At 43.6% G+C, this 16,348-nt stretch overlaps 1 protein-coding gene across 1 annotated transcript in view; it reads right to left on the bottom strand.

The window, feature by feature from the left end:
• LOC138974761 (uncharacterized) overlaps window positions 1-13,950 on the bottom strand; it is a 55,790-nt gene extending 41,840 nt beyond the window's left edge. The window contains exons 1-4 of the mRNA XM_070347487.1: window positions 13,919-13,950; window positions 12,787-12,848; window positions 12,229-12,262; window positions 11,494-11,555 (exon numbers count right to left, since the gene is read on the bottom strand). Of these exons, the coding sequence (XP_070203588.1) occupies window positions 11,494-11,555; window positions 12,229-12,262; window positions 12,787-12,848; window positions 13,919-13,950 (190 nt within the window). The remainder of the gene's footprint in view (window positions 1-11,493; window positions 11,556-12,228; window positions 12,263-12,786; window positions 12,849-13,918) is intronic.
• Between the last annotated feature and the right edge of the window lie 2,398 nt (window positions 13,951-16,348).

Below are 16,348 nucleotides of genomic sequence, written 5' to 3'. Positions count from 1 at the left end.
AAAGGTAAATATGCGCCGAAATGGCTGCAATTACTGGCCGTATAAAATTTCATCTCACACGGCATTACTGCAGAGCGCCTAGAACTGTACCCACTGAATATGCGCGATATAAGCGTCATTGATTGATTGATTGATTGATATTGCTATTTCATATGTTACGTGGATTTCCATTGGTCAATTGGGCAAAACTGAGCTCAGTGCAAAAGTGATATCGACGACATTTCCTTTATTGCTTCCCCACTTCAAAAGCAAAAACACCTAAATTTAAAAACAAACAAATATATACACAAAGAAAAAAGCCAAGCACCCCCCTTCAATTTCGCAATGACTGATTTTTAAAGTTCTGGTATGGAAACAGTAAGTTCAGGAGCTCGGTTTGACAAATGTTATCGACAAGAGCAACTCTTTGGAAATAACATCACACAAGAAAACTCCAGTTTTGATTGGTTTTAATCGTGATTTGGTACCTTGCCAAAAAGTGACGTTTTAACCCTAAAACAGTACCCCTGATAAGTATGGAGCTGCAAGCTGAAAAAGACAGGTTTAGGTAAATGTGTCATGAAAAAAATGTAATTGAGAGTGCTCAGATGGCATACGCGATTCAAAAGTTCAATATCGAGTGAAACCCCCGCGTGCCCGGATGACGGCGTCAACCCTGCGTCTCATCCCTCCAGTCAAACGTCGGATCTGTTCACGGGTCACTTGCAACCACTCACGATGCAAAGCTGCCTCCAATTCACGTAATGTCTGCACAGGAGGCTGCAGAGCTTGTATACGACGCCCCAGGATGTCCCAAACATGCTCCAGCGGATTAAGATCTGGACTCATTGCCGGCCATGGGAGTGTTGTTACAGCGTTGTTCTGGAGGTAGTCCACTACTGCCCTGGATCGATGAGGCCTGGCGTTATCATCCATGTACACGGGTCTTGTGGCAAGTGGGTGGTTGTCAAAATGAGTAACGACAACAGGTTCCAGGACATGTCGCATATACTGATCACCCGTGAGGTTGCCACGTACGGTGACAAGGTCTAGCTTGCAGTCATGGGAAATGCAACCCCAAACCATGACTGACCCGCCACCGAATGGAACAGTTTGTCTGATGTTCCTGGGTGTATAGGCCGTGTTCCTGTGCCTCCATACCCTCAGTCGGCCGTCAGTGACATGGAGAAGGAATCTGCTTTCGTCCGACCAGTGGATCCTCCTCCACGTTCTCAGGTTCCATCTTTGCCGTGCCAGACACCATGCCAAGCGTCTTCTCTTGTGGTCTTCTGTCAGTCGGGGACGCTTAATGACTCTTCGGGCTGCCATTCCTGCAGCTTTCAAGCGGTTTCGTACGGTCCTGGTTGACAGATGTCGATTTGGAAGCCATGCTCGTTTCAGGACGGTACTCGTTGAAAATGGCTCACGCCGAATTATTCGGAGAAAAGCTCGGTCTTCACGTTCTGACGTCACACGGGGTCGCCCTGACTGTGGACGGTCCTTCACAGCACCAGTCTGACGATGTTTGCGTACCAAACGGCTGATGACTGTGTAGTGGTAGCCAAGTTGACGACCAATCGCTTTGAAGGATGCTCCTGTAGCATGCATTCCTATAATCTGCCATCGGATCGCCTCTGATAATCGTCTTCTCGCCATGTTCACAGAGAATGTTTGCAAATTGTCGTCGCCCAGTGTTAAATACAGAAATTTGCAGCGTGAGCATACTGCCTTTTTTAACATTCACGGGTTGCATGCTGCACGTGCTTCTCACAGGCAGTGGCGACACAATCTTGACGCGTGAACTTCCCAACCTTATTATCACACCGGTGACACTGTGACGGTTCCCCTACGCTTTGTGTTCGGTGCCCTGACCCTTTGTGTTCGGTTCCCACTCGGTTCCCACACGCCAAAATTCGCGGACAAAACATCCATTTATGGTAGTATTACGCAATGTTGCTCTCTGAGAATGGTCTTGTTAGATCTGTGAGTGTTTACACTACATGCCTAGGTGCTGTTGGATTGAAGGTTTTTGATATTTTAGCCGTTATTAGGTAGAATGCCTTCCACTTTACTGCAAAACTGCATAATTCGTAGCATCGGCAAGAAATATCCTACCAAAAAATGCCTGCTTGGAACTGTCGTTGGTCCAGCAAAAAGTTCAACATGTCTGTAGCAGACAGCCCAAGTTTCAAGATTGTAGGGCCATCCAAACAGCCGTAATAATAAAAACAACAAAAGTAGTCAGTGAAATTGGCTGTGTTCGGTCCCCCCACACTTTTGTGACGTAGGCGTGACGGTTCCCATAATTCATTGTGTCGGTCCCCACTTTCTGTGTCGGACCCCACTTTCGACCTAATTTCTCTGTGACGGACCCCACAACCAGCCTATTGTGTGTCGGTCCCCACACCTTCTTGGATTTATGACTTGCCGGTTACTTGTATCATTGTATTCATTGAATCTAATTGTCTCGGAGTTATTTTTCAGCAAAAACCGGCAAGGCAGCACCTTTTGTGATACCAAGTAAGTCAGATGACATCAGTATGTGTGTGTGTGTGTGTGTGTGTGTGAGAGAGAGAGAGAGAGAGAGAGAGAGAGAGAGAGAGAGAGAGAGAGAGAGAGAGAGAGAGAGACTAACTTTATTAGTTTATGCCACAAATAATATATAACATTATTTATCTCTGGGACGGTTCCCAGTATACCAGCAAATTATGTGTTGATCCACCCACACCTTCTTGAACTGGCCTTCCCAATATCTACTCTTAGTCTTACGGCCTTGGAGATATGCAATTTGGCACATTTTTAAAATAAAAGATCCACCTGTCGTATGTGAGATTCAGTTTTCAGAGCAAAATGCTGCCCAGGGACTTCTAGTGGTGATTGAAAAAAAAAAGAGTACTTGCCTGTGTCAAGTATGTGTCTTTATCCACGCTTGTTGTAAGAGGCAACTTTTCCCAGCTCCTTGTGTTCATGACTGCTTTCTCTTAAAATTAATTACTTTATGACAGTCAGAATACAATGGAACAAGGCTACATAAACCCTGACAGCCTACGACAACGGCCCGACTAAGGCTCAACACCGCGCCAATAAATTCAGCATTGGGCCAATGTTGGGCCATGATTGCTCCGTTTTCGTAGGCTATCAGGGTCAAAGATACATATTGGTAAACTAGTAAAATACATGTTCAGCATCATCAGCAATACCACAGAAGGATTAAAACAAGAAATTCCTCCGATAGGAACTACACCCCCGTCAAAGGGAAATAACCTTCTCAGTTGGTGGCAGTGAGAATGGTTATTTCCCTTTGACCAACGGGAGTGTCCGTCTATACCAGGCCTTGTATAATTTTAATCCACCAATAACTCCCTAACCGTGTGTTTGACTGGTCCCAATTTTTGTAAGGACCGTCTCAGGAATGTATAGAACCTGTTCACCAAGTTTGGTGACGATCGGTCCGTTCATTCTTGAGATCTACTTGCGAACACAAACACATCGAGTGAAACCTATACACACCCCTATACCGGGGGTGTAAAAATCCTATTAGCTGTATGTCAGCGGCACAATGCAACCAGAACCAGCGTTTATGTGGAGTGATCGGGTGCTGGTCACTACCGCGAGCGTCACTACCGCGAGTACCACTACCGCGTCTCACACTAAAGTTGTGTTTCCGTACCCGCGACAGCGTTTTTCCAGCGGTGCGACGAAAATCAAGCACATAGAAAATGACCAGGAGTGTTTCCACACGCGCGACGCGTTAGCGGCGCGACAAGCGGCAAGCGACGCGAGTTTTTTGAAAGGGTCCTGGAGCGATTTTTTCGCGTTGTCGCGCGGCAACGCGGGAGTTTACAGATTTTACCGCATGTTTAAAACGCAAGTACGGAAACACGTCACGCGTTTGCGCGCGTTTTCTTTTGTCGCTGCCGCTGTCGCGGGTACGGAAACAGAACTTACCGCGAGTACGACATTACCGCGAGTACGACATTACCGCGAGTACGACACTACCGCGAGTATAACACTACCGCGTGTCACACTACCGCGAGTATAACATTACCGCGTGTCATTTTATGACTTCCATGGCTGAAGGCAAAGGTTGAAATGTTTCCTTGAAATATAAAACAAAAAGGCCTGGTCTGTTCTCTGAACACTAATTCAATGTTTGTCATGCTAACCAAGAACTCAAAACGATCAGAACACACTATCAGAATACATATAGAATGGGTTGCTTCCAATCAAAGCCGTTAGAACACAAACTCACAAGAAGTAAGTTTGCATGCGTTCTCTCTACGGTTATGGTACTCGCGGTTGTGGTACGCGCGGTAGTGTGACACGCGGCAGTGTTATACTCGCGGTAGTGTGACACGCGGTAGTGTTACACGCGGTAGTGTCGTACTCACCGTAGTGTGACACGCGGTAGTGACGCTCGCGGTAGTGTCGCATAACCGGAGTGATCTGGAAAGGTGTCAATCACTCTCTCTCTCTCTCTCTCTCTCTCACTCTCTCTCTCTCTCTCTCTCTCTCTCTCTCTCTCTCTCTCTCTCTCTCTCTCACACATACACACACACACACACACACACACACACACACACACACACATACTGATGTCATCTGACTTACTTGGTATCACAAAAGGTGCTGCCTTGCCGGTTTTTGCTGAAAAATAACTCCGAGACAATTGGATTCAATGAATACAATGATACAAGTAACCGGCAAGTCATAAATCCAAGAAGGTGTGGGGACCGACACAAAATAGGCTGGTTGTGGGGTCCGTCACAGAGAAATTAGGTCGAAAGTGGGGTCCGACACAGAAAGTGGGGACCGACACAATGAATTATGGGAACCGTCACGCCTACGTCACAAAAGTGTGGGGGGACCGAACACAGCCAATTTCACTGACTACTTTTGTTGTTTTTATTATTACGGCTGTTTGGATGGCCCTACAATCTTGAAACTTGGGCTGTCTGCTACAGACATGTTGAACTTTTTGCTGGACCAACGACAGTTCCAAGCAGGCATTTTTTGGTAGGATATTTCTTGCCGATGCTACGAATTATGCAGTTTTGCAGTAAAGTGGAAGGCATTCTACCTAATAACGGCTAAAATATCAAAAACCTTCAATCCAACAGCACCTAGGCATGTAGTGTAAACACTCACAGATCTAACAAGACCATTCTCAGAGAGCAACATTGCGTAATACTACCATAAATGGATGTTTTGTCCGCGAATTTTGGCGTGTGGGAACCGAGTGGGAACCGAACACAAAGGGTCAGGGCACCGAACACAAAGCGTAGGGGAACCGTCACAGTGTCACCGGTGTGATTATGGAAACCCATGTATGTCATTACGAAGAAAAAAAATGGTAAAACAAATTTGACTCAATTATTATCACAAATTCATTCGGGGGGTGCTTGGCTTTTTTCTTTGTGTATATATGAAAATGTAATGATCCCAGAATTTAGTTGATCAAGTGACTAAAGACTTTTTGAAAGAAAAGCCATTTTGAAATACTGAAAAGTCAATCAATCAATCAATCAAAGTACAAGAAAAGAGAGAACAAAAAGAAATAATAATCAGAGGGAGGGATATGGAACAGCCAAAACTGAGACAAATACTTTTGTAATTTCTTTAATCAATCAATCAATCAATGACGCTTATATCGCGCATATTCCGTGGGTACAGTTCTAGGCGCTCTGCAGTGATGCCGTGTGAGATGAAATTTTATACGGCCAGTAATTGCAGCCATTTCGGCGCATATTTACCTTTCACGGCCTATTATTCCAAGTCACACGGGTATAGGTAGACAATTATTAACTGTGCCTAAGCAATTTTGCCAGGAAAGACCCTTTTGTCAATCGTGGGATCTTTAACGTGCACACCCAATGTAGTGTACACGGGGGGAGGGTTCGGACACCGAAGAGAGTCTGCACACAAAGTTGACTCTGAAATAAATTTCCGCCGAACCTGGGATCGAACTCACGCTGACAGCGGCCAACTGAATACAAATCCAGCGCGCTACCAACTGAGCTATATCCCCGCCCTAGGCAAGTAAATACAAAATGTCCAAAGAATTAGCAATATATCTAACATTGACAGACTGTGTGATGATATCTTCGACCTCCGGTCTCGATTTTGATATCACTGTCAAAACAGACCATAGCAGAAGATATCATCACACAGTCCGTCAATATTGGGTAATATCGCGCGTATTCCGTGGGTCCAGTTCTAAGCGCAGGGATTTTTTTTATATTTAAAAAAAAAAATTGTTTATGCAATTTATATCGCGCACATATTCAAGGCGCAGGGATTTATTTATGCCGTGTGAGATGGAATTTTTTTTACACAATACATCACGCATTCACATCGGCTAGCAGATCGCAGCCATTTCGGCGCATATCCTACTTTTCACGGCCTATTATTCCAAGTCACACGGGTATTTTGGTGGACATTTTTATCTATGCCTATACAATTTTGCCAGGAAAGACCCTTTTGTCAATCGTGGGATCTTTAACGTGCACACCCCAATGTAGTGTACACGAAGGGAACTCGGTTTTTCGTCTCACCCGAAAGACTAGCACTTGAACCCACCACCTAGGTTAGGAAAGGGGGGAGAAAATTGTTAACGCCCTGACCCAGGGTCGAACTCGCAACCTCTCGCTTCCGAGCGCAAGTGCGTTACCACTCGGCCACCCAGTCCTTGACTTCGGTCCACAGTGGGTTATGCAACACACTGGCGCAGGCAGGTCTCTTTTTAACCTGACCAAAGCTGCGAATGTTAGTCAAATCAAATTTATTGTTTTTTGGGGTCCCGCCAACCACTTTGGGTCACATCATGACCAAAATCACACGAATGTTAGTGACCTGATCGTGACCTAATGAGTAATAAATATAGAATGTGTAAAAATCCCACACAACTACCTAAGGTCGGACCCAAACTACTACAAAGTCACACACAAACACCAATAGTTAGGACACAACTACCTAAGGTCGGACCCAAACTACTACAAAGTCACACACAAACACCAATAGTTAGGACACAACTACCTAAAGTCAGACCCAAACTATTACAAAGTCACACACAAACACCAATAGTTAGGACACACCTACCTGAGGTCGGTCCCATACTACTACAAAGTCACACACAAACACCAATAGTTAGGACACTGGGCAAGAGTTCACACACAAATACCTATCAGGTCGCACCCAAACTACTAACAATTATACAAGGGCAGGTAAGACATACTATATCCTGAGTTATCTCTCTTGGAAATTATAATGAATTTATTAAAGAGACTATAAACCCCAGCTCTAATTATAGGATCTTAGGGGACTTTTTCTAACTCTAAGCTCTCAAATAACTATCATACATACTAAACAATGTAAGATGGTAGAGCACGTGGCCAAATTAATTTGCGGCGACCAGGGTTCGAACATGCAACCGTATGAATACAAGTCCAAGGCGCTACCACTGCGCCAAGAAGGTCGCCGTACACTGCTTAGTCCATTATGACCGTATTTAAACTGCCACAACTTCTTTATTTTGCATAGGAACAATATTGTTCTTATATCAAATTAGGTATTTGGTTGTAGACCATGGCGCTTTGAGGTAATTGCTTTGGTATGATAAGATAAAGCGCGGCCGGTATAAATAGCCAAATTTCATTTTCATTCAAACAGATACACAAAGAGAGATACAGAGAGGGAAATGAACAATTTGGAGCGCCCACTCGAATCTGAGCGTATTTGGGGCGGCTGGTCACAATTTATTGACACCAGGGACCCGTTTTCTGTTATGGAGCAACCAATATTGCCTCCCCAATCCGGGATTCGAACCAGCGCAATGCGCTAACAGACTTCGCTTCTTGTCCCCACTAAGGGAAAGAAAGAGAGATAATAATACAACTTCTGTTTCGACTCAGGCCACATTTCGGGGCTTTACTCCGGGTTCTCCAGTCTGCTCCCCCCTCAAAAATATTCTCAAAAAAATTAATGTTTACTAGGTTGGGTCTGGTGCACTCCAAAGTTGCGAGTTTGCCTTTGCTGAGAGGGCTGCCCAAAATGCTGAACTAATTTTCAGTCCCTTTTAAGTATAATTCTCTTTAAATATTGTAGTTATTGTATTTAAATTGCATAGATGTAATCTACATACTCTTCTGAATAATTTGATATAAGAACAATCTTGTTCCGATGAAAAATAAAAAAGTTGTGGCAGTTTAAAAACGGTCATTATGGACTAAGCAGTGTACTTGAATAAATTCATTATAATTTCCAAGAGAGATAACTCATGATATAGTATGTCTTGCTACTGACAGTAAGAAAACACGAGTTACCTGCCCTTGTATAATTGTTAGTAGTTTGGGTGGGAACCGTTGGCATTTGGGTGTGAACTCTTGCCCAATGTACTAACTATTGGTGTTTGTGTGTGACTTTGTAGAAGTTTGGGTCCGACCTTAGGTAGTTGTGTGCGACTTTTACACACAAATTCTGCACACAAATGCCAAGGTACCCTTATAACCACCTCTGTGTGTGTGTGTGTGTGTGTGTGTGTGTGTGTGTGTGTCTGTCTGTCTGTCCGCAAATAGATATCCGATGTTTGAGAACCGATTTCAATGAAATTATGTGTGAGGCTGTAGTACAACCCAGGCTCGATCCTCTCCATAATTCAGGTCGGTGGGATAACTAATTGACCCTCACGGGCAAAAGGAAACCCGAGGTGCTATATAATATGACTAAAAACTGTAGGCAGTTCGATCACGTAATTGTCCAGTCGGGGCGGTATCCTGATAAATTTAATATCCTTTCTTCAGTCAAAATATAAATAACTAAGTTTCTTGGGGGAAATAGTCTGAGATTTCTTCAGTCAAATATAAAACACCACATTATCTTTTTGAATGAAAACAACTCAGTGTTTTTATGAGAATATTCTTCGATTTGGTTCCCACAGTAGTGAAAAACACACGCACGCACGCACACGCACATCCACGCACACATACACACACAAAATAAAAACAAATCAAATTGAATATCCTTTGTTCAAGCGTCTATAGTGAACCCTCGGACTAGTGAACCCTCGGACTAGTGGACCCTCGGACTAGTGAACCCTCGGACTAGTGAACCCTCGGACTAGTGAACCCTCGGACTAGTGGACCCTCGGACTAGTGAACCCTCGGACTAGTGAACCCCTCCCCGATTATCAACCCAAATGGGTGGGACACTACCGTCTCAACTCGGACGCCGCTGTAAGAACGATCTCCAGTAACAGACGCTGATAACGATACAGCTATCTGCTCACTCCTAAGCCACTCCCCCAGCCTGTATGTCTACACACTGGCACCAATTAAACCTCCAACTGAGCTGTTAACCCGTGGTTTGTAAAAATGTAAAACTATTGTACAAATTACGTCGATTTGTAAAAAAAAAAAAAAAAAAAAAAAAAAAAAAATCAGCCTATTGTCCCATCGCTGGGAAATTCGGATCGCTTCCTCCCAGTGGAAAGCTAGCAGCAACAGAGTCGCGCTACCCCAAAGTCAAGGGATCCATTAGATTTGTTTTTCTTTCTTTTTCCATTTCGTTATTTTCCTTCATCGCTGGCGAATTCGGATCGCTTCCTCCCAGTGAAAAGTTAGCAGCAACAGAGTCGCGTTTGTGGTCCAAGTTGTGGAAATTTCCAAGTTGTGGAATGTGTCCAAGTTGTGGTATGTGTATAAGATGTGGTCTGTGTCTAAGTTGTGGTATGTGTCCAAGATGTGGTATGTGTCCAAGTTGTGGTATGTGTCCAAGTTGTGGTATGTGTCTATGTTGTGGTATGTGTCCAAGATGTGGAATGTGTTCAAGATGTGGTATGTGTCCAAGATGTGGAATGTGTCCAAGATGTGGTATGTGTCCAAGTTGTGGTATGTGTCCAAGATGTGGTGTGTGTCAAGTTGTGGTATGTGTCCAAGATGTGGTAATGTGCCCAAGTTATGGTATGTGTCCTTAATGTGGTATGTGTCCAAGTTGTGGCATGTGTCCAAGTTGTGGTAATTATGTGTTCAAGATATGGTATGTGTCCAAGATGTGGTATGTGTCCAAGATGTGGAATGTGTCCAAGTTGTGGTATGTGTTTAAGTAGTGGTATGTGTCCAAGTTGTGGTATGTGTCCAAGATGTGGTATGTGTCCAAGTTGTGGTATGTGTCCAAGCTATTGTAATGTGTCCAAGTTATGGTATGTGTCCAAGTTGTGGTATGCGTATAAGATGTGGTCTGTGTCCAAGTTGTGGTATGTGTCCAAGATGTGGTATGTGTCCAAGTTGTGGTATGTGACCAAGTTGTGGTATGTGTCAAAGACGTGGTAATATCGTCATGTGTCCAAGTTTTGGTATGTGTCCAAGTTGTGGAATGTGATGGGACAATAAAGAAATGGAGAAAAAAAATCTAATAGATTCACTGACTTTCGGGTAGCGCGACTCTGTTGCTGCTAGCTTTCCACTGGGAGGAAGTGCTCCGAATTTTCCAGCTACGGGACAATCTAGTAATGATATGGAGAAAGAAAAAAAAATCAACGGAGTAGCGCTACCCCAAAACTCAAGGGATTTTGTTTTTGTGCCTTGACTATTGGGATGACAAGAAGATATCGGGAACATTAACGTGATTTGTAAAAAAAATGATTACAAATCACGGGGCGCGCAGACCCTTGATTTTAACTCCCAGGCTCAAAACTGTAAGGTTCAGCAGCTAAAGTTGCTTCTATGAATACCCCTTCTGACGTCATCAAAAATTTTACCCAGAATTCACCACTTCCGTACTCTCGCGGAAGTTTGAGATACAATGGCTGCCAGATCGGAACGCGAAAACGCTTCGCTTCAGCCACGAAATTCGTCGGATTATGGCCTAAACGATTCCGAAATAAACTAAACCCTGTGAGGGAAGGTGAGAAAACAATTTCCTACGGCATGCATTATGTCTAGTTAACCTAAGTCACGCCAAAACGCAAATAAACGCGTTTTCGACACCAAAAATAGCCTGTTGGGGTCATTTAACTTACACAAAAATTGGCCTGCCTTTAAACTATCAAAGTTTCACACGTACCCTAACTGGTGTCCGTTATATGCTTTCCTATTTAAAGGTCTGTGATGTCCTACTTTTTGTGTTAAGTTACATAATTTTCAGGGCGGGGATGTAGCTCAGTCGGTAGCGCGCTGGATTTGTATCCAGTTGGCCGCTGTCAGCGTGAGTTCGTCCCCACGTTCGGCGAGATATTTATTTCTCAGAGTCAACTTTGTGTGCAGACTCTCCTCGGTGTCCGAACACCCCCGTGTGTACACGCAAGCACAAGACCAAGTGCGCACGAAAAAGATCCTGTAATCCATGTCAGAGTTCGGTGTGTTATAGAAACACGAAAATACCCAGCATGCTTCCTCCGAAAGCGGCGTATGGCTGCCTAAATGGCGGGGTAAAAACGGTCATACACGTAAAAGCCGTGGGAGTTTCAGCCCATGAACGAACAAACAAACATAATTTTCAAGTCGTGCAATTGAAACTTACCTGGGGCGGCAACCCCAGGAACAGCCTCTGCGTCTTCATAGTCGTCTGATTCTAAAGCGGCGCTGCACAGAATGAAAAAAGAATTTTAGTATACTGTTCTTTATTTGTGTTGCTTACTTTTGCATCGTTGAAATCATCAATAAAACACTCTTCGTAACAAGTTGGATAGCTGCATTAATTCAGAAATGTCAAAGCTATCAAGCCAAAACACGCAAAAACGTCGTACTGTTTTTGGATACTTCCAAAGAAACTGTTAAAAAAAAGTGACGCAATGTTGTGCCTTAAAGGTATTGAAACATAATAACACATCAGTCACGCAACGAGATATATTCATTGAGTTTTATTACAAATCTGCAATTAATAGCCACCGCCAACACACACACACACACACACACACACACACACACACACACACACACACATACCCACACACACTCACTCACACACACACACACACACACACACACACACACACACACACACACACACACACACACACACACACACACACACACACACACACACACACACACACACCTTTAAAAGTTAACACAAAAATTGTGCATGACTTGCAATGACTCTACTAACTTTGACAAATAAAACAAGTTTTCAAAGTCTACCATTCTTGTTTACTTATTTGTACTTCAATGTAAAAACATACTTCTTCATAACATGATGACGAATATAGGATATAATTATGTGGGTAAAATTAACAAAAGTACAAATTATGCTTACTTCTGAGAACTTGCCGGAGTTTCTTGTGCGCGTCCTTTAACAAAGAGAAGTCAAAGATAAAAGTTTCATTTCAATAAATACCTGTGATTATACATGGAAATAAATGAAACACATGAATCACACGACATAACGTGATAATCTTACAGCTTGTGGTTATTGCCCTTGAATTAACGTGGTTGGTGGCAAGGAAAAGTGTTTTGTGTCATGTTAAAAGATTACTTTGTTATTGTTTTGCATTCACTTCCACAAGAAATGATAACACTGCAAAGAAGGAGACAACCAGCATGTTCTTTAAATGCTTCAACTTAAGATTTCTGTTTTGGTTTAGTTCTCTCTCTCTCTCTCTCTCTCTCTCTCTCTCTCTCTCTCTCTCTCTCTCTCTCTCTCTCTCTCCCTCTCGTTCCCTCTCTCTCTCTCTCTTTTCTTTCTGTTTCTCTCTCTCTCTCTCTCTTTCTATCTCACTCTCTCTTTTTTCCCCCATTTGATCATCTCTTCATTAGTCTTTATTTTGTCATATTTTCCCAAAAAATGTAACAACAAGTGATGAGTGTTATTTACCTGCATTACGAGATGCAGGAGCAGGCACAGGTTCCAAATAATCAGCCGTTTCCACATCATCCCTATGTTATATAAATAATCATAATTAGAATATAACCAATGGCACTTGGTTTACGAACTCTTACGAACAAAACTGATTTAAGTTATAATAAATAATAAGCCCACAAGCTAGTGAAGTTTAGGGATCTCATCTGGAAGAAATTAGATGTCAAGATTTATGAAGATTTGTCTGGTAGTTTTCTGGAAATGGCTCTGAACGCACGCACACACATGCACCGTCACCCTCGTCTCGATTCCAAGTCTATCAGAAAACATTCAGTCAACATTTTTTGCACATTTTAAAATCAACAGTGTGCGCAACTCCACCTGCATGCCTGTGCGTATCAAGTGATCCCTGACGCACTGCGCGTATCAAGTGATCCATGACGCACTGCGCGTATCAAGTGATCCATGACGCACTGCGCGTATCAAGTGATCCATGACGCACTGCGCGTATCAAGTGATCCATGACGCACTGCGCGTATCAAGTGATCCATGACGCACTGCGCGTATCAAGTGATCCCTGACGCACTGGGGTACGATTAATAACGCTTACACGGCGGCTTTATTTTATTTTATTTTGTTTACTTACTTTTAACTTTGTGTAATAATGAACGTTTTTCGTTTTTTTCTGATCTTACTTGCATCGCGAGTTTACATCTCAGCCCAATCACTGTAGAAAAAATGGAAAGACAAAAACAAAACATCGTGTTTTTTCATGAGTGAAACGCCCAAACCACTTCTGGCAGATGGGAGATAATTTATATATACTTACACTTGCGGACTCTCTGTTCGGCTTTGTCGGTGTACTGATAAAGGAACAAAATCATATCAGTGAGATTTGGGATGTCTAAGATAATGTCTTAAGTACAAAAGTCTTTCCTAAATGTTTGTTCTAGCAGATAACATTATTGAAGGTTTAGGAAATTAGCAATAAAAAAAACTATCCTTAAATGTAAGGCTTGGTAATAACTGTTTCTGAAAGAAGAAGAAAATAAAACAAATCAAATACATTATTTAATCAATAAGTAATTAGATAAATGAACATTAGATTCCCAATAATGGCACACGAGCTTGTACATAGTCCGCTGACACGTCCACAGTGTCCAACGCATAGTGGGACATGGTAGACGTGATGTTGCATTGAGGAACATACTGAGTTATTACTGATAGGAGTTTACTAGACATCTGCTATATACGCACGTCGACAAAGGATGCCCGTGAGGGTGAAGGTAGTAATAGCCAGAATGATGAGAACCACCAGTATGACAACATTCAGCTCCTAAATTGCTTCTACAATACTATACACTCTTCAAAAAAAGTTAAGGATTGGTTGAAAAAAAGGATCTAATTATAAAAAAAAATTGCCAAATAATTAAACATCGACATAATAATAAAAAGATTAATGTGTTTGAATTAACAAATGAACAATGAGTCTTGACCTAGAATTTTGTTTGGCAGGCAGAGTTATTTCCCTTTGTGGGACTTCTCAAAAGCTTCTGCATTTTGGAAGAAAAAGGGTGTTTTTTATAGCCCTATGAAATTTGTGGAACGCATGCCAGGGAAAAAGGTTGTGATGCACGAGCTACAACAGGGTCCTGGCTATGAACATCGCTCACCAGCTTGTGTTTAAAGGTTGACACGCTGACAAAATTATGCACAGTAGCAACATGCCCCCAGGAAGAAAACTGAGCGATTTGGATAGAGGAAGGGCAATAGGATGGCTACAAGACGGTGTTCCTGCCAGGCAAGTGGCCCAGAGGCTTGCAGTGGCTCCCTTTGTCATCATCAGACTAAAACAAATATTCCACACAACTGGAAGAGTGCAAGAGCGACAACGTTCTGGTCGGCCCAGAGTCACCACACAAAGAGAGGATCGCTTCATTCAGAGGCAGGCCATGCAACAAAGAATGGCTACGGCAAACAACATTAGGCAACGCCTACAAGCTACCACCAACACTGTTGTTAGTGGTCAGACGATCCGAAACCGCTTATACAACTTTGGCTTGTGTGCAAGGCGTCCAGTCTGAGGAACAACCCTGACTGTTAATCACCGAGCAGCTCGCCGAGCCTGGTGCACTCAACATGTGAGGTGGCAACGTCAGCAGTGGGCTCAGGTGTTGTTTACAGATGAGTCCCGCTTTTGCTTGGAACCTGCTGATGGTCGCATCCGAGTGTGGAGGCGTCGCGGAGAGCGCTTCGCAGAAGGCGCTGTTCTGGAACGACAGCGTTTTGGCGGAGGCTCTGTGATGGTCTGGGGAGGGATCAGCACACGTCTAAGGACACCTCTGTACCATGTAGTGGGCAACTTGACCGGTGTCCGCTACCAGAATGAGATCCTGCAACCCCTGGTCGTTTCAGCCCTCCAAGCGATCGGCCCCCGTGCGATTCTTCAGGATGACAACGCACCTCCCCATCGCTCTGCAGCTGTAAACACCTTCATCCAGCAGGCCAGGGTCATCAGGATGCTGTGGCCAGCCAACAGCCCGGACCTAAGCACCATAGAGCACATGTGGGACGAGCTTTGTCGTCGGGTACAGCAACATCACTCTCCTCCTGCCAATCTGGGTCAACTGCTGCAATGGCTCCAGCAGGAGTGGAATGGAGTTCCCAGAGCATTCATATGCAACGTGATCCACTCCATGCGCCAACGATGTGTTGAATGCCTGGCACACAACGGAGGGCACACACGTTATTGACACTGATTCACATTGTTGTGAATTCCATTTTCGAGGTTTGTCACGTTTGTCGGTTTGACACACTCCAGCTAAACTGTCGCTGCCGCGTTCGATCTTTGCTTTGTTTGTCATTACTCCTTGGTTGTTCAATTATATGATTTAAAAAAATTAAAAAGAATTCGGTCTTGTTTGTTTTGTGTGGCGTGCTTGTAAAAAAAGTGATCCTTAACTTTTTTTGAAGAGTGTATGTCAGGTTTGAGGATGCGAAGTTCTGTAGGTTCCGACTACAGAATGGTGTGTGAAGCTGACAGAAAACGTCTTTGAGACGAGAGTGCCTGTGTTTTGCATTCGAGCGATGGGATTGTCTTATTTCGAACGAGGTGATTTGATTGCACAGTCAGCGTTGACATCTCACAACAGATTTGTGGATAATCGTGCGATGATCGAGTCGAGGGCAATGAATAGCAGGAAGCAAAGATGAGTCTTTTTCTAATGTTACCTTTCTTTCCTGTTGCTGGTGCAAATATTGTGCGGACAGATGCGACTGCGAGTTTTTTTGCCCCCAGGATTTTGTGTGGTGTGGTTATTGTTTTTCTTGTTTCATACCCACACCAAAACCTGACAATCCCCCCACCCTCCTTCTCTTCCTCCCTCACAATCCACGAACACAAACACAAACACACACACACACACACACACACACACACACACACACACACACACACACACACACACACACACACACACACACACATACACACACACACATCAGTGATCAACCTCTCGCCCCCAACCCTTCACTTGCGGATCACAATTCACACCTGCAACGCAGACGATCATATCAT

The sequence above is a fragment of the Littorina saxatilis genome, linkage group LG8 (genome assembly GCF_037325665.1).
Source record: "Littorina saxatilis isolate snail1 linkage group LG8, US_GU_Lsax_2.0, whole genome shotgun sequence".
NCBI lineage: Eukaryota > Metazoa > Mollusca > Gastropoda > Littorinimorpha > Littorinidae > Littorina > Littorina saxatilis.
Note: the sequence above shows the minus strand (reverse complement) of the source record. Positions and strands in the feature narration are given on the sequence as shown.